This window comes from Phascolarctos cinereus, unplaced genomic scaffold (genome assembly GCF_003287225.1).
Source record: "Phascolarctos cinereus isolate Bilbo 61053 unplaced genomic scaffold, phaCin_HiC Scaffold_2;HRSCAF=192, whole genome shotgun sequence".
Lineage (NCBI taxonomy): Eukaryota > Metazoa > Chordata > Mammalia > Diprotodontia > Phascolarctidae > Phascolarctos > Phascolarctos cinereus.
The window spans coordinates 130,053,544-130,076,237 of NW_027555625.1; the positions used below are offsets into that span (position 1 = coordinate 130,053,544).

The window sequence follows — 22,694 nt, forward strand, 5'->3', positions numbered from 1 at the left end:
GGGAGGTGAGCCAAGAGAACAGTGTTCCAAAGCAAAGGAAGAGACCATATCCAGGAGAGGGAGGGCAGGCAGACAGTTTTGAATGTGCAGAAAGTTCATGGAGGATAAGAAACGGAAAAAAGCCAATGGATTTTAGAATTAAGATGTCATTGGTTCCCTTTAAATAAAAAATACACAGGATGGTGAGAGAAGCCAGTCTGTACCACTGAAGACTGTAATTACATGCATGAAATCATGTATCCATCAAATCAGTCCATAATAAGAGTTCATATTTCTGCAGTGATCTAAGATTCACAAAATATCAATAGAGAAATAATGGCTTGGAAGCCAAATTGAAAAGCTTTGAAAAGCAGATGGTTGGTGAAGAGGTGGAGAAAGTTAAAGTAGACTACCTTTCTGGGTAGTATGGTTGTACTTCCTTTCACAAAGGGGATGGGTCCCCCCAAAAGATATTCCAGATTTAAGGCACTCTCTGATTCAGAATCCACTAAAAATTGAAGCTCTCAAGCCTCCACCAACGTGTTTGCTTTTTGTTAGCTGGTGAAAAGATGCATTAACTCTCTCTCTCTCTCTCTCTCTCTCTCTCTCTCTCTCTCTCTCTCTCTCTCTCTCTGTATGTATGTATATATAATATATATAGACATATAGACATACATATAGCATTTCATCAAGTAACATATAAAATAATGTGCATTCTGATCAGTCTGATCACTGTCTGTGACTTATCTAAACTTTGTATCTCAAGGTCTAACGCAGTGGTCTATGCATTAAATTTTTGTTGAATTTTAAAATTTCCATTTTGATGATAATATTGTTTATTGAGGATCATGGAGTTAAATATTTCAAGTTTTTAAGATGCTTTTTTCTAGCTAGCATATCACACCTTGAATGTCCTGTACTCTCCCAAACCATTGTACTCTAAAGCTTTCACCCTCATGCCCTTTGACATTTACCAAACTCCTGCCATGATAAGCTCCTTCAGGCATATACTCACCAGCATCTGCCAGGGTATCCAGCAATCTTGCTCATATTCTTGAATATTTGTAAAGCAGATCAGATCCTACTTTGACCTTCAATGTGTCACTGGAAAATTATCTTTGTTGGCCAAAGCCTTAGCCTTAGAAGTCAACCCTCTCCTGAATCTAAAGAAACTAGATTTCACTTTCAGAGCAATGCATGAATGAACAATGCAAGGACCCCCTAACTTTTCCTTAGGAAAATGATATCCCTGTTTCATGAAATACCTGGAATTTTGTTTACCATACCAGATGGCCTAGGACTCAAAAAAAAGTTCCAGAGGCAAGAGTTGCAAATTCTTCTGATTACAATTTCCCATGGGCAAAGGCTTTAACTTCAAAAAATGTCATTTTAAGTGCCCCCACTGAGCAGAGGAATGTGCAGATTATTAAGAGGAATCACAAGAACCTTCATATCAAATTGTGGAAAACCCATATGGGACATATCCTCCATCAAGGCAGATCTCATCCTATAGTCCAAATTTAGAGTTTCCTGAAGACCAGAAAAATTGTGACTTGCTTATCACATGGGGTGGGAAATATGCATTAAATTAAATTAAAGGTTGGTTGTTGTCTTTCGCTTTTCTTGAAGAGGACCAAAATGACATCACTATGCTAGATTCAAGTTATGGTGTATCTGACTGTGGCTGATCAGACCAGTATGAGGTTGGAATGCTCTACCACAGGTCAGGCACAAATAGTGCCGGTGAACATTTGGGGTGGATTCTCTAAATTTCTTTTGAGCTCCTTCAATTCTGTTTTACTCATAGAGCACAGCACCTTCTCTGATGTGGGCACGCCATGCTGGTCAGTCCTGTGCCAGTGTCTCTCATGTCACACAATCAATTCCAAAGTTCTTAAGAGAGACCTTTAGAGTGTCCTTGTATCGCTTCTTCTGACCACCATGTGAATGTTTGCCCTGTGTGAGTTCTCCATAAAATAGTCTTTTTGGCAAGCATACATTTTGCATTCAAACAACATGGCCAGCCCGTCAGAGTTTTGCTCTCAAAAGTAAAGTTTGAATGCTTGGCAGTTTAGTTTGAGAAAGGACCTCAGTCTCTGGTACCTTATCCTGCCAGGTGATCTTCAAAATCTTCTTAAGACAATTTAGTTTCCTGGCATGGCACTGGTATACCATCCAGGTTTCACAGGCGTATGACAATGAGGTCAGCACAGTGCCTCTGTAGACCTTGAGTTTGGTAGTCATTTCTGATACCACTTCTCTTCCATACTTTCCTTCAGAGCCTCCCAAACAGTGAGCTAGCTCTGGCAATGCTTGGGGCAACCTCATTATCAATGTGTACATCCCTGGAAAGTATACTGCCAAGGTAAGTGAACTTATCTATAGCATTCAAACCTTCTCCATTTGCTGTAACCCAATGGTTCCACATATGGATGGTGTGGTGGTGGCTGATGGAGCACCTGTGTTTTCTTGGTGTTAATTGTTAGGCCAAAATTAGCACAAGCAGCAGACAATTGATCCCTACTTTGTTTCATCTCAGCTTCAGAGGGTCCATTGAGTGCACAGTCATCTGCAAACAAAAAGTCACATACCAACATTCCCTCCACTTTGATCTTGGCTTGTAGCCTTTTCAAGTTGAAGAATTTACCATAAGCGCAGTAGCTGACCTTGATGTCGTGTTTGCCATGCCTTGATGGTGTTTGCAGCCTGACCAAGTCCAGGAGAAATGCCAAGAGCAGAACAGAGGTTTGTATACAACATTTGTAGATCTGACCACGGCCTTTGATACTGTCAATGATGAGGGCTTATGAAAAATTATGTCAAAACTTGGTTGCCCAGAGAAGTTCATCAGCATTGGAAGTCAATTTCATGATGGCATGCTTGCCAGGTTCTGGACAATGGACAATGCTCCCATGCTTTTTAGCCTGATGTTTTCAGCCATGTTGTCAAGTGCCTTCAAATAAAACATAACTCTTATGCAAATACAGCTCACAGTCTAGGAGGAAAGGTAGAAATACTGCATGTGAGAAGCTCTTCGAAGTACTGTCATGGTGATAGTGATCTTCACCAACCTCATCATTCACTTTTGGATGGTCTCCAGGTTGTCAATGTCTAGCCTAAAACGTGAGGCCCTCGATTGAACCCAAGACTATGATAATGGTCTGATTAGAGCAGAGTAAAATTAGATTACCTCCTCCCTTATTTGTAGACAAAATGCTTCAATTAAAAAATATCGGATGCCATTCCATGCAACCCTAGCCAATACCTACCCCTTTACTGACATTGATTTCTCCCCAAAACTCAGCATTGATTGTCTCCTTACCCAATTAGGTTCAATTTTCCTCTTAGCCTTCCCACCTTACAAACTGAAAAGTAGAATATAAGCTCCTTGAGAATAGGGACTTTAAATAAATAGCTTTCCTGAAAGTATTTGTGATATTGTTCTTAAGTTTCATTTCTTCCCTCCCCCCACCTTGTTTTCATTGGCTGCCCCACCCCCCATACCTGTCTCTCCCTCTTCCTCTCTGCCTCCTAGCTTTCCTGACTTCAAGTCTCAGCTCAAATCCCGATTTCTGCAAGAATTTCTACAGTTCTCAATGCTAGCGCATTCCAGCTAATATTATCTACGATTTATCCTGTATATGTCTTGCTTGTGCATAGGGGTTTGCGTGTTGTCTCTCCCATTAGCTTGTGATCTCTTTCTTTGCTATGTCCCACCTGCGCACAGTGCCTGCCTTAGAGTAAGCCTTTAATAAATGCTTGTTGACTGAAGTTTCTTAAATACAGGGATAAGGTTTTTAAGCCACCCACTAGCATTTGGCTACCGAAAGGGGTGGCATGCTCTTACTGATGGTACTGAGTTTTCTTTGTTTGACGGTTCAGTTTTTGTTTTTATTTTGGTAACCCTCTAGAATTACCCCTTCTCTGGAAGAGGGACTGTGCTATGCCTTACGCTTGTATTTGGGCACACTGTGGTTGCTAAATTAATACGTCATTGTTTCACTTTGAGTGAGAACTGCCCAGAATGATCAGAAATCAATTGGCAGTAGTGGGGGTGGTAATCACATACATAAAATCATATAGTGGAGTAGGGTGAGGGGCAGATTCCCCCAAAATGACTGCTATGTATAAACAATAATTATACAACTCAACTGGGGTATGTGCTAACTATGGGAACACTGCAATGGGGTGGTAGCAAAGCGCTAGCTTTTCGAGTCAGAAGACATTCCAACTCTTAACGCCTCTTAGTTGAGTGCACAGCAACACATTTTACTTCTCTGAGCCTCAGTTTCCTCATCTGTAAAATATTGCGCTACCGATCCCACGAGGTTGTTGTGAGCAAAGTGCTTTGCCACTGTACATGTGAGTTACAGTATGAGTAAATGAGTGAGTTATATATTAGTGAAGTCCGTGAGCGGGTCCTTTCCTTCCGAGTTACTCAAGCGTCAGAAACCTACAAGGTCAAGCCTCTCTAAGACTCTAACCCCGTGAGTTCTGAAGGCAGGAGGGGACTCATCCATATTACTGAGCGGGGGTGGGAGGAAGGGAGAGTGAATGAACTGAAGGGATCCTGTAGGGCGTCGCTGTGCCCCCCAAATCACTGAGGGACACGACAGATCTCATGGGATTGCTCATATCCTGCGAACTCACAACCTCCACCCCATTCTGTCCCGACTCTCCCATTCAGAACAGCCCCTTCTCTCAGCTTCACCCCCCCACCTTGTTACTTAATGGTGCCGTCGGTGCCCCAACCTCCTAAATATGGCCTCTCCTGGGAGGCGAGGACGCCATCGCCGTCCGGGGGCCACATAGCCATTGGCCCGGAGAGCTCAGCGGCGTGTGGTGATTGGTCTAACTAGCGAGGAATGGGCGGAACCGGAAAAAGGTCCATGCCGACGAGCGGGCCCCGCCGCTGGGGGAGAGGCGGGATCCAGTGCTGAAGGTGCTTGGGCGGTGTGGAGATCCGGCATGTCGACTGAGCCGGGTGTCGGGCTGGCTCTGCGGGCGGTGAAGGAACGGGTGCAGCAGGCGGTGGCGCGGCGGCCCCGGGTGAAGGCAGGGCCGGGGGTCCTGGGGTTCGAGGGCCCTGCGGTTGGGGCGTCCTGGTGACGGGTTGAGCGGGGAGATGGATGCGGGGGTGGCAGGGCTGTGGGCTAAGGCCCAGGGTCTGTAAAATGTGGGAGTCTGTTCTCTAAGGACCCCCGTCCCAAGCCTTTGCCTCGTGATGTCTCCTGGTACTTGGAGGGGTGAGGGTACCCTCAGGAGGTAAGGACCCGCTGCTGCTGCTGCTGCTGCTACGGAGTCTAGCGGCCTGCAGGCTCCACATGAGATAATCATGTGATGTGACAGCCCCTCTATCCCCCAAAAAACCACCCCAGGACTCCCTGAGGGAAACTGGAGCTAGACCACTCGGCTTCGGACCTGGCTAGATTTGCTCCCTCCGTTGTGAGACCTTGAGCGAGTCATCTAACTTCTCTGGGCCTTAGTTTCCCACCCCGTAAAATGAGGAGGTTCCCTCAGATCTGTAACTAGGGGTGTGACAGTCCTTCCTCCGCCCTCCATCGTGATCAGACTGCACCTGGAGGGCTGTGGTCACTTCGGGAACCGAGATTTAGGAAGGACCTTGACAAGTTGTAGAGCTCCCAGAAGAGGGCAGCCACAATGTTGTCATTTTGAGTTTTGGTTTTTTTTTAATTTTAAGGCAGTTGGGGTTAAGTGACTTGCCCAGGGTCACACAGCTAGTAATTGTCAAGTATTTGGTCTGAGGTCGGATTTAAACTCAGGTCCTCCTGACTTCAGGGCTGGTGCTCTATCCACTGTGCTACCTAGCTGCCCCCTAAGTCATTTTGGAAAATCATGTTGGAAGACCAAGGGGTGGACATCTAGGATGGAGTCTTCTCTGGGGAGAGTCACCACAGCTGGTTTTAGGTGTTTACTGAGCCGGCTTAGTGCACAGAGCACTGGATCTGGAGTCAGGAAGACCTGAGTTCAAATCCAGCCTCAGATACTTACTAGCAGTGTGACCCTGGGCAAGTCACTTAATCGAGTTTGTCTCAGTTTCCTCTTCCATAAAATGAGCAGGAGAAGGAAGAAAACCCTAAACAGAGAGTCAGACACCACTGAAAAACAACTGAACAGCCACAACTTCAAGAATTGCTCTGGCTGTAGACTTTATTACCCTGCTGCCAATCTGGTCAGAACTTAGCCAGCCTGGTCTTCTGTGGGAGGTGGGGAAAGGTTTGCCCACAATCAAAGCCTTTGCATTTTATAAGATCTGGTAGACCTTGTACTCTGCTAGCATTGCCTTTGAGAAGCCAGAGCTACCGCCATACCTCACTGAGGCTTTGCAAGAATACTTCAGTGTCTGTCATACATGTGCATTAGGAAGTGCCAACAGAGTGCCATGTTAAGGTTCTTTTCTTTGCAGTTGGTTTTCCTCCTCTTGAAATGACCACAGATCAAAAGTTAACAGGCTCTTTGGTAGGAGCTGGTCATCTACAGTGAGATAGATAGGGAGTACTTTAAAGGTCCTCCCTCTATTGTATTGATAGGCTTAGAAAATGGAATTCTGGACTGGGAGTCAGGACACTGGAGTGCCAGGTCTGGCCCCTGACTGTGTAACCATTCACAAGTTACTTCCTTACTCTGGGCCTTTTTATCCCCTTCTGTGAAATGGAGGGGATAAGAGTGGGGGTGGACGGATGATCCTTAGCTCTAACATTCTGTCATACTAAATGATCCTCCATGTAGAAATCACACACCTCCTGAGTGAAATGTTTCCTGGCAGCAATTCCTAATGAGGAGAAGATGATGATGATAGCTAACATATAGCCCTTACTATGTTCCAGGTATTATGCTAAGTGCCCATTTGATCCTCACAACCTTGGGAAGTAGATGCTGTTATTATCCCCATTTTACAGATGAGGGAACTGAGGCAAACAGAAGTTACATGACTTGCCCAGGTTCATACAACTAGTGATACTGTTGCTAGATTTGAATCTGGTCTTCATTGCTCACCTAGAACATTCTGTTTACCCTCCCCAAGTCTAGTATCTACCACACCTATCTGTAGGAGTTTGTTTTGGGGATTAGGTAAATTGGAAAGAATGGGAGAGGCTAGTGGGGCAAATTTTGGGGCTAGGAGGAGTGGTGACAGTAAGGAGGGAGATATCTCTTCTGATTGCCTTACCTTTCCCAAAGCCTGTTTCTTCTCCCCTCAAGGAATATTAAAGTTTCCTCCTAGCTGAAAATTCTCAGATTCTTTGAAATACCTAAGGGTGAATGGGGTTATTTAGTGATAGCTATTCATAGCTACCCAGGTCTATGGATTTCATTATATGAAAGGAAATTCTACATTTTAAGTAGTGACTATGGAAATACGTTAGCCTGTAGGTTAAGCAGTGAGTCGGGACTCTTGAGTCCCATCCAGCACTTTTTCTAGCAGTTGATTCATGGAACAGCTATCTCACCTTTTCTTGGAACTTGGCTGTTGTGAAAGAGAAGGCTAAAGTAAGGTGTATGTATGTGTTGGGGTGGGGGAGAATGTTGTGAACCAGTGTTAATTGAGATAGGAGGGAGGCAGTTAATCCAAAGTGTAAGTAAAATCCTGTCTCTTCCATTAACTAACTCTGTATGACCATGAGCAAGTCACCTAATTCCTTGGGCCTCAGTTTCCTCTTCTCTAAAATGGAGGGATTGGACCAGTTGATCTCTAAGGTTCCTTCCACCTCTCAAATTTTAGGTTTGTCTTAGCTCCTTTTGTCATCATGATCATTAGGTAGAGCCCTCTGAAGAACCCATAGCCCTCTGAAGAAGCCATCAACTGGTGGGAATGGGATGTCTGAGGCACCAGACTTCTGTTCTTGTCTAGATCTCCTATGTCCATTCTCAACCACCTAAAACTGCGTATAATGAGGAAGAGAGCACTTCAAGAGAAATTAATGGATCTCACAAACTCAGCTGCCAAAAAGTTCAAGGTCTGGTCTGTGCCTGCTTCGTTATTGGTCCCCACAGTGATACTGGGCCATTGACTAGTGCTGGATACTTTGTATTAAGGAATCTACAAGGGACCAGTCAATGCATTACTTCATAAAAACAGATGGCTTTTCTTTTCCTAGTAAAAATGAGGCTGGCTTCTCATCACTGCTATAGCCTTTGGATTTCCAAAACTAGGCCTTTTCTTACCTCTTTTCTTTGAGGTAGAAACAGGTTGCAAATGGATATTAAATTTGTTTGTTTGTTTTTAATTTTGAAGAATATTGCCTTAGAATTAACTGTGGCCATGACTCCCCTCTAAGAAGTAGAACATATCTTTCTTGACTAAACTCAAAATTGTTCTCCTTCTAAGCAGTTCTGAGTCACAAATTCCAGATAATTCTCTTCCCTCCCTTTCTCCCTCTTCTGAAACTGAGGTACTCAGGCTTGGGGAACACAAAAGAACAGAAATTCAGTTCAGTGCAGCATGCCCCTCTTAACTCTGAGGCATCAGGGCCCAGTAAATAGGTTTCCTTCTGGTCAAAGGATTGCCACTTGACCATTTCTTCCTGCTTCTGCTGAGGAGGAAAAGTCTTTTGGGGCAGCAGATTAACTTGAAGTCTCATGTATTTAAAAGTAAAGAATACTACTCCCTATAGAACCAAGAGAGCTAAAACTAGGATTGTCAGGGCTCTTATTGCAATACTTTTCCATTAGATTTACTGGGATAATTTTTTCTGACCACCAGTTATTTCAAGGTGAATATCTCTACCTTTCACTCAAGTATGGCGCTTTTCCCTTGGCAGGATCTCCCAGCCATTCAGCCCCGGCTAGTAGCTGTGAGCAAAACCAAGCCTGCTGACATGGTAATTGAGGCATATGCTCATGGACAGAGAAGCTTTGGAGAGAACTATGTAAGTGGCCTTTCTGAGTTCCCAAAGTCTGCAGGGAAAGTATCTGACTGGATTTTAGAAGAGGCCCAATGGCTGGACTTCAGACTCATGCAATTTTCATTTTAATCTTCTTAGGTTCAGGAGCTGTTGGAAAAAGCGTCAAATATTAAAGTAAGTGGGGATTTATAGACTCTTTACATTCGTTCTAAGTCTTGGCCTTTCTCCCTGGGCTGTTTATGGTAGGGGAAGTAGAGGAGCTCAGAGACTGGTCCATTCTTGTTTGGCCCCCTGTTTTTTCCAGCTAAAGGAAAATCTCTTTCATATAAAATCCCTTCCACTTCTGCATCTGATGGTACAATGTAACTAGACCTTTGTTGGATTTTTCTACCTTGTGGGTCCCTAAAAATATTAGGTTGCAGTATCCTGCTGTGGTCTTTGGATCTGTTTGAAAAGTTAAAAACCCTGATAAACTTGGATGTAGAACCTTTCCCCTAGGGGTGAGGTGGAGATGGGGGCAGGAACCAGCCAGGTGAATAGACGAGGCAAGAGTCCTAAAACCATACTTGAACCTCTTTTCAGTCTACTGGGAAGCTAAGAAAGGATAGGAGTAGTGGTTTATTAAGCACACCTGGAACTTGTGTGTTTCAGGGGATGGAACCAGGTACGTGCAGAGATCCTCAGCCAGGAGGTGACTGCTAGCAGTGTGATGTGTGTCCATAAGATCAGAGGCAAACTTTCCCCCTTCCTCTCCCCTTTTCTTCAGATTCTATCTTCATGTCCTGAGATAAAATGGCATTTCATCGGCCACCTGCAGAAACACAATATCAACAAATTGATTGGTAAGGAAATAAACTAACAATTTTCCATGACAGGTAAGAGAAAAGGCTTCAAGTGAAAACTCACCTGATGTTGGTGGTGATAAATTTCTTTCAGGTAAGAAGTTCAAGTTCTTAATATTGTCAGGGTAAAGCATCATCGCATAAACAGAATATTTGATGCCTGTGGAACTAAATTTTAAAAATTTTAGTCCATATGCTTATTTATTTTTACCAGCTGCAGATTAATGATACATCACCTTCACAAGCGGGCCACTTCCTGCTTTTCCAGGCTCCTTATGCCTTACCTCCCTCTGTGATCCAGCCATATTGGCCTCCTTGCTGCTTCTCACATGGGACACCCCATCTACTGACTCTCCCCCAGGCCTGGAGTTCCCAGCCCCTCATTTCCCTTCCTCACCTCCCTGACTATGGAACTTCCTGCTTAACAACCTTCAGGAGCTCCCTATCCCCTCTAGAATAAAATACAAACTCTTGGCTCCGGCATTATTTCATGTTGCTTCCCTCCAGGCATACCACATTTTAGCCATCTGGAGGATTAGCTCTTCACCAAATGTGACACATCATCTTAACCCTCATCTGCCATCTGAATTGTGGTGCCCTCCTCTTATTTTTCAAGTATGCTTTGCCCAGACTTAATAGGCTACCTTACACGAATTTGTATACCTGTCATGTTTCTCTTAGTAGAATGTAAATATATTCCTTGAGAGTAAGGACTGTTTCATTTTTTATCATATGTCTCCAGTACCTAGCAGAATGCTTGGCCCATAATCAAGTACTTGATAGATCAGTTTGGGTACTCTCCATTGGCACAAATTCTAGGTCATCCAGTCCTTCTCTGCCTGTGCATGTCTTGTGCATGGGGAGTCTACTCAATACTCCAGCTTCCTCCTTCTCACTTTCTAGACATTTGCATGTCTGCCAGTGTAAACATGGGCTGTTCATTAGTCATTCCTCTCTCTTGACAACCTTTATGTCTGTACAGTTATTTGTTGGTTAGATGATGCCATTTTCAGTGATTTGGAATTATCCCTAAAAGGTTACCAAACTGTGCATACTCTTTGACCCATCAGTACCACTCTTAGGCCTGTTCCCCAAAGAAAGAGGAAAGAGGCCTATTTGTACAAAACTATTTTTAGCAGCCCTTTTTGTAGTAGCCAAAAGCTAGAAGCTAATGGAGGGCCCACCTATTGGGGAATAACAAAACAAGTCATGGTATGGTATATGAATGTATTGTAATATTATTGTGCCATAAGAAATGACCAAATGGACAGTTTCAGGAGAAACTATTAAATATAGAACCGAACTTTGTATCAGTTCAGCTTCAAATGCAGAATGAGATATATACTTTTGGACATGGCTAATGTGGTTCCTTTTTTTTTTTTTTTGGCTGAGTTATGCATGTTGATTTTAAGGGTTTTATTTTTTAAATTGTTTAATGAGGGGGAGAGTGGAGAATAGTTGGAAGAAGACATTATACATACTTGTAAAAAAATTAACTTAAATTTTTAAGATATTGCAGCCTACTCATTCCCATTATGTACCTCTCCATTTCCTATTGCAACTTCATTGTGGTATTCTAGACCTTCTAACCATGCAGCATTCTTATTTTAATGTCAAGGATGTTAATATTAAAAAGATCATGTAGGAAAAAACCAAGTAAATCAAGAATACCTGTTACCTTGATTATGAAATTCTGAGCAACCTTCAAAGGGAATCTAAAGTATGTGTATATGTTTCTTAATCACTATGGATGGCCTAGAATTGGATAGAAGAAAGAGAGTGAGCTAGATTCCTTTTGGGAAACTCTTGAGGACTTTTAATGACCCCAAGCTACTCCTTGAAGCAAAGACCTTGTGCATCAATAAATGATTGTTGAATTTAACTAAAGAGAGTTTTATACATTGATGGATGTTGGTGACATTAAGTATTTCCCTTATTGATTCTTGCTGTTGAAACAGTTCTAACATCCATTCTAGCTCATACCCAGTGATAATATCTTTTAGGTTTCCAGATGAGCAGCAAATAGAATGCTGGAAATGAAATCAGAAAGACTTGAGTTCAAATTCTGTCTCTAAGTACTTACAACCTATGTGAGCTAGATTGTGAGCTCCTTGAGGCAGGGACTGTCTGTTGCCTTTCTTTTTATCCTTTGTGCATGGCACAGTGCTTGGCACGTAGTAAGTGATTAATAAATGCTTATTGAATAACTGACTCTGGGCCAGTCACTTAATCGCTCTCAGTTTCCTTGTCTGTAAAATGAGTATAATAATACCAGTTACCCCACAGGATTGTTGTGAGGATCGAGATAGTATTTGTAAAATACTTTGCAAATTATCTAAATGCCAGTTGCTATTATTAACATTATTATGCTTTAGAACTCAATAAGGAAGGGCAAGCAGCCTGTAGGAATAGGTGGAGTAAGAAACCAAGTCTACTCCATTACTTCTTCCTCCTCGCAGCTGTCCCCAACCTCTACATGCTGGAAACCGTGGACTCTGTGAAATTGGCAGACAAAGTAAACAATTCCTGGCAGAAGAAAGGCTCTCCAGAGAGACTAAAAGTCATGGTGCAGATTAACACCAGTGGGGAAGAAAGTAAGTGACTCACAAATGGCTTTTACCTCCCCTGGGATAAGTGAGACTCACAGCCTATAAAATGAGAACCCTCAAACCACCTGCCTCACGGGTGGTAGTGAGAAAGGTGCTTTGTGAGTGAGTTGTGATGGCACACCAGCATCTTCTAGGAGAGCCAATGTGGCCGGGTCAGTCCCCGTCAAACTTTGTGAAAGCCGATGCTGACCCGAGTGCACAGTGATGCAGGTGGATTGGCTGCTCCCTGAGGGGGACTAGGGCTGAATTGGGCCTGTTGAGAATGCCTAACTAAGCACAGCCGAAAGTCTGGAAAGGGAATGGAAATTTCATCTTTAAATTTAAATTTCTAAATAGATCCTTATTTTCAGTACAGCTTTAATGTGTGTTTTATCGGCATGCTGGGGTGGAAGGTACGCATGATGATCATTATTTTACAAACCGCCTTTATAAGCAGCTCTTTGTTCACAGCCGACGTAAAGCCGGTGCTCATTCAGAGTTAGTTTCCTTAACTTAGGGCCAAGAGCACAGTTTGGATATTTTCTTCCCCACTTTATTCACATCCACAGACCACAATTCTGCTGCATCCTCCACACGGACAATTCAGTACTTAGCTGCAGATACAGTTTGTGGTCGTGCCATTTCTTAGGGATTGGCAGAAATTTGCTACTGTTCAGAGAACAAGTGAGTCCGGATACTCTATTCAGTAAGTGATGGAACCTGTGGATTATGGCCACTCAGCTCAGTAAATAAGGCTGCTTTGTAACCACAGAGCCAATGATAAATCATATAATCAGCCATTGTTAAGAATTCTTGTAATAGTCCTCCAGTAGGTTCAGTGATATGGTATCTTACCACATACATAGAAGCAAATTTATTATTATAAACACGCACACTTAATATTCATTCTATTAACTGGCTCTGTTACTTGCTGTCTGTATGACTTTGTCTTTCACTTCCTCTAGGCCCAAGTTTCCTCATGTGTAAAGTGAGGGGGTTAGCTTGGCTGATTGCTAAGGTCCCTGCCTGCTCTAAATCTATGATCCTATGAACTGTAATGTTAATAAAACCTTCAGAAACTCCACAGCACAGATATAGACAGATCTAACTCAGTAACTCTTCTTATGATATAGCATGATAGCTCCTACCAGTGTCCTCCAACAAAGCCTTCCTGGGAGTTCTTCAGTGTGACAGAGGAAGTAGCATACAGTCTGAGAGGGTAGCTCTATCTCGGACAATCTCTTGCCTGTAGGGCTTGAGTTTAAAGGCTGTGCTGGACATTCTTTGAGAATTCTTAAAGAGAAGAGCATTTTCCCCAAGAACCATCTGTTTTGATCCTGAGGGGAATGGGGGGGAGGGGAAGAGTTAGAAATGAAGCTGTCTCCTGCCACTTAAGACTTCATGGATGTGAATCTTTCTCCCCATGAAGGTAAACATGGGCTCCCACCTTCAGAGACAGTGGCCACGGTGGAACACATCAATGCCGAGTGTCCCAGCCTGGAGTTCATGGGTCTGATGACTATTGGGAGTTTTGGATATGACCTCAGTCAAGGGCCCAACCCAGACTTCCAGGTACAGTGGCAGGAAGGCACCAGCCCTGGCAGTAGTGTTGTGGGGGGTAGTACACTGGACCGTGAGCTCTAATGTGGACTCTGGTGCTCACCCATCAGTGTTCTTGAGGGGGGTGCTTCCTTTCTTTAAATCTTGCTTCCCTAATCTGCAGGGCAAAGGGATGGGAATAGATGATCTCTGGGATCCCTTCTGGCTCTGAAATTTACAGTGCTCTATGTAGTTTGTTATAGCGACAGACTTCAAAGACAGCTTAGATTTTAACCAAATCTGTGCCAAGTTAAAACTCCCTCTAAAGTCAAACCACGTGGCAGCCTCACCTAGGGCAAAGGGGAGGAGTAACTTTCCAAAGAAATATCCCATAGGCATTTCTTCATCCAGTTGGAATATATATTTTGAGAAGAATGAGCTCTTAGTTTCTATTCTGCTGAAAATTTTTGATGAAGTAAGCAGTGTCCCAGAAAACATTCCAGTGGAACCTCTGAGAACCGAGGTCCTCCTGAACCAAAGGGACTTAATAACCTCTGACAGAAGTCTGAATGCAGTTCCCTTCAGTTGGCCTCAGAGAAGACATCTTTCACCTGACCCTTCCCTCCTTTTCATTGTTCTACCAGGCTCTATTGTCCTTGCGGAAGGAGCTGTGTGAGAAGCTCAGCATCCCCATTGACCAGGTGGAACTGAGTATGGGCATGTCCATGGATTTCCAACACGCGGTAAGCTTCTGTGTGCTAGGCCTGTATCTGCCGCAGGCGAGTTGCCAAAGGGAACAAGACAGGCTTAGGTCACAGATGGAGTTCTCTAAGTGCCCTGGTTGTAACAGGATGGTACCATGTGACTGTTCTTTGCCTCCTTGTGTACGTGAGGTATACATTGAGAAGTGTACCCCAGGCATGACTTGTTATTCAGGATTCAGTGTCGACTCTCTCCATTTCTCTCCAGATCGAAGTGGGATCCACCAATGTCCGTATAGGAAGTACTATTTTTGGAGAACGAGATTACTCAAAGAAACCAGCTGTCGACAAGGACACAGCAGACATAAAGGCCACAGTGGAGATAGCCCAAGAACATTGAACCAAGAAAGGAACAAGCAGTAGGCCTCCACCTATGTGCAGAAAACTGATGTGGAAACCTTTAACTATGCACTGACCCAGATTTTCATTTTCATATCCCAGATTGTGGCACAACAGTACTTTTGTTAAAACCTGGGCCATAGAGCTGTGCTCGTTCTTATGTTGGCAGAAGTCATCTTTACTTGGCATCTTTGACACCGTAGGCCCATTTAGATCATTGACTTAGGATTGTCATGGAACTGGAGAATCCCATTTCAGTAGGAGAGGTACCAAATCAGAGTTAACCCTCGATCCTGTCCAGAAGTACGATCTAATCATGAATGCCTTTTGCAAGTTGAAATGTGTTCACCGAAGCCTGTACTTATTGCTGTCAAAGGTATTTTCAGTTGCTCTTCCCCTGTTCACTGGGCCTTCATCTACTTTTATAGAGATGAAGACCCTCCAGAGCAGCCACTGCATCTGCCCTGAGATAGGATCAGTCCCTCTTATCTTCTCTCCCCTTTCGTGATAATTCCCAAAGATGATGTTCAGTTTCTCTATGAAAGAGTAGCTGAAACAGGCAATGTCATGGCTCATATTGTGCTCCACACCCAGAAGGCTGCTGATGAATAATCACTCCGTGTGATTGGCCTTTGTTTTGGTCCTGGAAAGAGGATTTGTGATTAGCTGCATCTCACCTCCTGCCTTTCTAGGAAAGGGAATCCTTCCCCAGGCAGGTGGCAACAAGAATGTTTTGGTTTGTAGTCTGCTGCTTTGTTTCTGGTGGTGAGATTTAATAGTGAGTAATGCTGGTTTTCCAGAAACAGACAGCCCTTCAAATCTAGACCAGGTCGATAGCTTCAAACAGGACTGACTTTGAGGGCTCCTCCTTACAGAGCATTCCAGCAGCCAAGTTTATACCCACCCTACCATATTTTTAAGTAACAGTTTTGTAAATTTTCCTGTTTGCTAGCAAGGTAACAAGGCTTTCATGAGCATGAAAATGGCCAAAATGCACTATTGCGAATTCATGAAAAAAGATTTTAATGTGTGTGTTGGGAATTTTCTCTCTTAAATTAGCTTTTTCCTTAATTTATTCTATCCCCAGACTTAATTTTAAGGATTAACCTTAAGAATATTATGCGAATGTAATTTTTAAAAATTCTTGAGCTAATATGATTTCTGCGCTTTTAAAGCTACACAGTGTGATGGTTCATAGTCTATTAAATAAAAACACGAGTTTGAATTATGCCTTCTGTGCCAATTACAAAGCAATTAAAAGATTATTTTTTTTCATACTCTGGTGTAGTGAATGTGTGTATTAGATGCCTTGAAATGAGAGAGAGCAGCTTAGCTGGCTTCATTCCATTTTAGAAATGGGCTTCCTTTGAAATCAGTGCTGTAACCAAACTTCAGCAATGGATGAAAAAGGGATTATCAATCCAAAGAAAGAGAAAAAGCAGTTACTCAGAAATTATTGAGATGACTGATACAGCCTTCATTACATGCTGAAAACAGATGCCCTCCTGTACTCCCTGAAACATGCCTCTAGATGGCGACATTTCCTAATTCTACAAACTCCAGGGGTCTGATGAGCCCTGGAGGCTATAGGGAGGATTGATTCTGAGCAGGTCTTCTTGTCTTTGTCATGACGCCTTGGGAAAGGCAGTAGCAGTGTCCTTGGGACCCAGGAGCTCAGGTAAGCCAAAAGGAGGAAGCAGAATAGCTGTGAGAGACGCTGAAGGAAAGGGAACCATGGGCCTGGGAAGCTGGCAGGTCCTGCCCCTGAATATGAGCGCCCGGGTTTTGGTGAAAGAGGGCACCCTCCTATGGGGAGGGCAGCCAATTTGAAGACTGTAAGGATTGTCCTGCGGTCAGATCCTTTGTCTGCCCATCCCAGCCCTGTAGCTGACAGTGACAACCAAGCCCCTTGGACAAGAGTGGGGTTGGCCTCCCTGAAGTCAGGATCAAAAGGTCTGGCATATTCTCTGCTGTCCTTCTTTCTTCAGATAAACTTATGTGTCCCTCCTCTTTGAATTAAGCTAAATTTCTTTTAAACTCTGTATTTTTAGCCTACCTTGCCTCCCAAAATGTCTTTTTACCTCTTAACATTCAAGTGATTTCCTTCCAGAAAGGAAAACATAATAAACCTTATATTTATATCACTTTTACAGTTTTCAAAGCATTTTCACATGTGCCTTATTGGTCCAAATAAAGTCCTCTGATGCCTTATCATTATGGAAGTGACAGTAGGTTCTTGGCTATTCCAGTGAAACATGAGATCCAGTAGGTCCTCTGAAACTGGACAAGACTGGAAACATTGTCTGTTGTCCATGGACCAGCCTAGCTAAGTACAGGGAGGTGCATCATCAGAAGGCCGGTCATCAGGTGATAGAGTTGAGGGAAAGGTCACAGTATCATAAGATGTAGATCTCTTTGAAAGTTAAGAAAAAATAGGTATATGCTGAAAAATAACTATTAAGCTGCACTTGGGTTTTACACAAGTGAGATTTGGAAAAAGAGGGTGTTCTATATTCAGACGGTAGTTTGCATTTCATCCTCAGACACTTAACACCCTTGTCTTCTACTTGGAGAGATAGCTGTCCGGTCCCTCCTCCTCCCCCAGCCAATTCCTAATAGACATGCTTTTAATCCAGATCTGCAGGTTTTAACTTGAAATCTATACATCAAAATAAATTCAGCTTGCAATCTATGGTCATCTTCTGAAACTGACAAAGCAAGGCTTATAAAGCATTTTACAAAATATGTCATTTGATGCTCATGGCAGTGCTGTGTGGTAGGTAAAGTGTTATTATTCTCACTTAAAGAGGAGGTATCTGATGTTTAGGAGCCACTTGTCTAAGGTCACAGTTAATAAGTACTATAACTAGGAGTCAGACTCAGGTCATCTGACTCCAGTTCCCTCTAGGAATATTTCTTGGGTCCTAGGGCTAATTGTGTTAAATTGTGACTCTTCATGACCCCATTTGGGATTTTCCTGGCAAAGTGGAGCGGTTTGCCTTTTCCAGCTCATTTACAGATGAGGAAACTGAGGCAAACAAGGTTAAGTGACTTGCCCAGGGTCACCGGGCTAATAAATGTCTGGTGCTGGATTGGAACTCGGGTCTTCCCAACTCCAGGCCCAGCACTCTATCCACTGTGCCACCTAGCTGCCTTAGGGCTAAGGACAGAATTCTATCCCCCTTTTTCCCTTATAGGGGCTAGAGTGGCAGCTATTTCCCAAAGCTAGAGATACTTTGGGGGCCAGGGGTGAAATGGAATCAAAAACATCTGGAAAGCAAGTGAGTATCCAAGCTGTTCTACAGGAGCTAATGTGCCGTTCCTCGTGAAGCTTGGAAGGAAAAGATTCCCCCGACAGCGTCCCCTCCCCCCTCCGCTTAAACAAGGGCAGGATTTAATAAGTGGAGCAATAGGAAATGATTCTCTTTGGGAACTATGACTATCTTGACTGCTTATGGGTGTAAGCTGTGATATCAGCCTCCTGACTAAGTACAAAGAATTCTAAACAGTCCACCAGATTTTTATTGCTCCTCAAGAGGCCAGGGTTTTTTCTTTTTTTTTTTTCTTGATAGGGGGAGGGGGAGGGTTTTTCTACCCACTTGGCACCAGTGGTAGGTTGTGGGTCAGTTGTTTTTAGGGCACTAGGGCCCATAACTCATTTTTTCCTTCCCTATTACCATTACCAGGTCCCCAAGAATCTAAATTTTAGAACTATCTTTTTTGTAAGTAGGGAAAGGATAAACCAAATTGACTGAGAAGGGAGATTTGATAACTTCAAGAGGAATTGTGTTAGGGTGGAAAGTGAACTAGGGAGTCAGAAAGCAAGTGTTGGAGTCCTAACTCTGCTAGTCACAAGCTTCAGTTTCTGCTTTAAAAAAAAAATTGGAATAGATGACCTTAAGTCCCTTTTAACTGACATTCTGAGTGTCTATGGTTCTTTTTTTCTTCTTTTTTAAATCCTTTTTTTTTTTTGGAGACTATCTACCAATTTTGCCCATTCTAGGGAGCCACTCACAGGCTGTCCACTGCTGATCAGCACAAAAGCTTTGATCTGCTCTATTTCCAACCTAAGTTGATATCTATCCCCTCATTAGATGGCCTGGTCTCAGAAACCTGCCATTTTGGTGCCAGAGTTAGACCAGCTTTAATCCCACTAGAACCCAGAACTCTCAAACTCCAGTGATCAACCAGTCCTAGCATCCTCCCAGTAGCAAGGATTAGAGGCATACATCCTAGGCCCCACTTAGGTTTCTTTTCTTTTTTTTTTTTTATTCCATAAAGATTGAGGCTCTCAAACTTTGAGATCGGTAAGTATGCAAATCCAAGCAAGTTTCAGAGGACCTAGTTTGAGAGACAGTATGGTGTCTGTGGGTGCTGGGCTTGAAGTCAGGAAGACCCCCTTATCAGCTATGTGACCTGAGACAGTCACATGGTGACATCCCTGTACCTCAGTTTCTGCACTATAAAATGAGTGGATTGAATTTGATGATCCCTGAGGTCCCTTCTGAAAATCTCTGACACCCGATTGCAAATGTAAACAAGGTCTGCTTTGCTCTGTTCTTTTGTTATCAGGGTGAGCTCACTCAAGCTCCCTGCCACCAATATCACCCATCCTACAAGTCCTCAAGAGAGCCTTCAGCCCTCACCTTGAACTCTGAGACAAGGGCTGTGGGCCTCTCTGGCAAGCCTTCAGGTCTGTGCTTGACCCAGCTGCCAATCTCCAAAATAAAATCAATGTGTGACCTTATTCACCAGATGTCCTAAAGGAACAAGCACAGACCAGGGCCAACGTGGAAGCCAAGAAGGGAAGATGAGAAGTGAGGGAGGGGGGTGGGGAGGAAGAAAGAAAAACTTGGCTGGACATGAAAGGTGTCTTGTCTGTCTGTTCCCTATTAGGAGCAATTCTCTTGCAATCTGCAGCCTCGACATAATTCTCCCAACCAGAAACTCTCCAGAGAGATAATGTCAGAAGGAAAAACAAACGGAATCGCATCTTCTGAGGACAAAGTCACTTAAAAACCTATTTGGGGGGAAAGAGGGGAGATGTCAGCAAGCCAGGGAGGGAATATCCTTGACAGCGGGGCACATATGGGGAATCATTTACCCTAGGACGTGACAAAGAGAGGAGGGAGGAGGAAGGAGGAGGAGGAGGGGCTGACATGAGGGTAGGGGGTGCTGGGCCTGTTTACAACTGGTCCCATGAGACACCAGTTCAGGCGCCTCCTCTGCTGGTCTCTTGGTGAGCCCTAGTACTGCCCTATCTGAGACAGGGTCTCAGCACCGACTCTTTGGGGCCTGCTTGTTTATGGTCTCTTGCTCATGCTGAGGAATTCCAAGGGGCCTCTGTCTATCTCGAAGCTTTCCAGCTGTCTGTCCTCCAAGGGTGACTAGAAGCAGCCAGAACCAAGTAGTGATTTAGCATGACTGTCATCTTAGGGGAAATTCTCCCCTATATTTCTACCTCCCCATCCCCAATCACCATGAGCAGGGATGCTAGGTCTAGACTATAGCTGGCCTGAAACTTTTGGCCATAGTGGACAGAGGGCCAAGTCTACAAAGAGCCTTGGCCTGATAAACCCTTAATGCCTACTCTTGACCCTGCTTTGACCCAAGTCAGGTCTCAGCATATAGGGAAATGGGCCTCACCCACCCCATAAGTGAGGCCTGGGAAAGGTAAAGAGGTGGGGGGAAGGGGATAAAGGTAGAAGGGAAGGTGCTGGACTAACACGAGGGTTAGGAAAGAGAGTTGCTTAGGAATAATCTCTGTGCTTATATTTCTAGGGGAAAGCATCCCTTGCTTCAGAAGGAATTTTTTTTTTAAATGAAGTAGAAAGAAGAGAAAAACTAATCAGAAGAGAGAGCGAAGTGGGTTTTCCTGCCTTTGGGACTTGTTTATTACTTGGATATCTGATTTCAGCAGAGGAAGCTGTTACTAAAGCAAGATTTTTATTGGCTGCCAGCAAGAGGAATTCAGGGTTAGCTTTTGAATAAGCTGCCTCAGAACATGGAGCATGGAAGGGTATTCACTGCTTTGATGAGGCAGCTCAGCGTTGTGGCCCCCAAGGATTCCCTATTTTCATAGCATCAACTGAAATTCCCCTTGAAGGACTGAGGGGAAAAGGACAGGAGTGGGATGTGGCTGGCTGGTTGCCTGGGGAGGTGTTCCAATATGGGGAGCAAAATTACAAAGATCTGAGCTTGCCTCTAGGGGAGATGGGGGTGAGAAGCAGGGCCCCCATTGTGCCCGGCTCAACAAAGCTGGCAAGTGAGGGTTTGAAGGCAGGCAGGAGTGTTCTGGGAAGTGTAGCCTGAGGAGCTGGAAAGGCTAAAGTCAGGGGGCCTCAGCACTGATGGTTTCAATGTGTTGGGTAGAAAAAGCCAGAGATTTGCACGGAGGGAGCCCCTGCCAGCACTGGCCCCTGGGCTGTGGGCTGGGGAGGCATCTCCAGCTGCAGTGCAGACCAGGCTGAGACGCTGCCACGCCTGGACCTTGGTTTTTGGGAGTTCTTAGAGGGTCTCCTGGCAGAGAGGCCCCTTTTGGGATCTGGAACCCAGAACTAATATGCCTAGACTAGCAGGGCCTTTGAAAGAGAAAGCTTCCATGACTCCTGCTAATTCCTCAAAGGAGAACATCCCTGGTTTCAGGGAGGGAGAAAAGTGGGAATCAATCCCTCAACGAGCATGGGTTTAAGTACCTACTATATGTCAGGGTGTGTGGGGGGGTACAAAGACAAAAATAGAACAACCCCTTAAATTCTAAGAAAGAGGCCATTCATTCTGCAGGACCCTCACTCAAGGCCTCTTTCTTAACCCAATCTCACACTAGTATCCAATCCCACCAATTCCCCTATCTCCCTCTGCCTCTGACAGTCTCCATTTGGGTCTCTCACTCCCCATCACTTTCTTTCTCTCTTTTCTTCTCTTTACCTATGATGAAAGGTATGAATTTTATGGGTAAACTGGGTGCTGGTAGTGAACTATTCTGTTTTCTGAATGATAAAAAAAAAATTGGATTTGCAAGACTGATGATAAAGCATCTCTCTCTCCTCTCAACAGAGGAAAGACGGATGCCAGGTGTGGAACCAGGCACAAAAATTCTGTCTTCTCCAAGAAGCCTTTCCTGCTTCCCTCAATCCTAGTGTCTTCCCTCCAACATTATTTCTATTTTATTCTGTATATTTCTTATCTGTCCACAGTTGTTTGCGTGTTGTCACCCCATTGAGTGCAAGCTTCCTTCGAGCAAGGACTGTCTTTTACCTTTTTTTGTATCCCCAGCACTTAGAACTGTGTTTAGCATACAGTAGCTGCTAAATAAATGCTTGTTGACTTGACTTGACACATTGTTAGATACAGGTGGTGGTTAGGGAGAAGAGTTACTGGGAAGTAGCAGCAATCCAGAAAAGTATCGACAGATTTTTTTTTAAGATTGAATTTGGAGTTAGAGAAATTGGGTCCAAATCTTGATTCTACCTGTATGACTTTAGATAAGTGACTTTACCACTTTGGACCTCATTTCGTCATCTATAAAATGAGGTGGTTGGAATAAATAATCCCTAAGATCTCTTCCAACTTTAAATTTATGATCCAATTATTCTCCTCTCCTCTGCTTACTTTTGTCAATGTATCTGTGCCAGCAACATCAATTATCTTTTCAAATGTTATTTTTAAAAAAACAGGGTGGGAGAGGAGGTCTTAGTGTATTGCAATGTCAATATGAGTCAATGATATACTGGCATCGTGTGCCAGCAAAACATAAGCTCTTCTAAGTAATGAATTTTTCAA

General features: G+C 43.8%; 1 protein-coding gene across 3 annotated transcripts; it reads left to right on the forward strand.

The window, feature by feature from the left end:
- Positions 1-4,838: 4,838 nt before the first annotated feature.
- On the forward strand, positions 4,839-16,189 carry PLPBP (pyridoxal phosphate binding protein). Of its 3 annotated transcripts, none has more exons than XM_020985280.2 (8): positions 4,839-4,921; positions 8,760-8,867; positions 8,982-9,017; positions 9,610-9,685; positions 12,145-12,279; positions 13,703-13,845; positions 14,457-14,555; positions 14,782-16,189. In XM_020985280.2, exons 2-8 carry the CDS (start codon positions 8,817-8,819, stop codon positions 14,911-14,913), a joined length of 672 nt encoding a protein of 223 aa, XP_020840939.1. In that variant the 5' UTR covers positions 4,839-4,921; positions 8,760-8,816; the 3' UTR covers positions 14,914-16,189. The 3 variants fall into 3 exon arrangements, with proteins under 3 accessions (XP_020840939.1, XP_020840941.1, XP_020840942.1); XM_020985282.2 differs by having other exon boundaries at positions 4,867-5,034; XM_020985283.2 differs by having other exon boundaries at positions 4,867-5,028.
- Positions 16,190-22,694: the final 6,505 nt, after the last annotated feature.

Excerpts from the sequence above, each read along its gene's own strand:
- PLPBP (XM_020985282.2), top strand. The coding sequence starts at position 4,948 with ATGTCGACTGAGCCGGGTGTCGGGCTGGCTCTGCGGGCGGTGAAGGAA. Across the intron at positions 8,868-8,981 it reads GAAGCTTTGGAGAGAACTAT|GTTCAGGAGCTGTTGGAAAA; the intron begins GTAAGTGGCCTT and ends TAATCTTCTTAG. Across the intron at positions 14,556-14,781 it reads CCATGGATTTCCAACACGCG|ATCGAAGTGGGATCCACCAA; the intron begins GTAAGCTTCTGT and ends ATTTCTCTCCAG.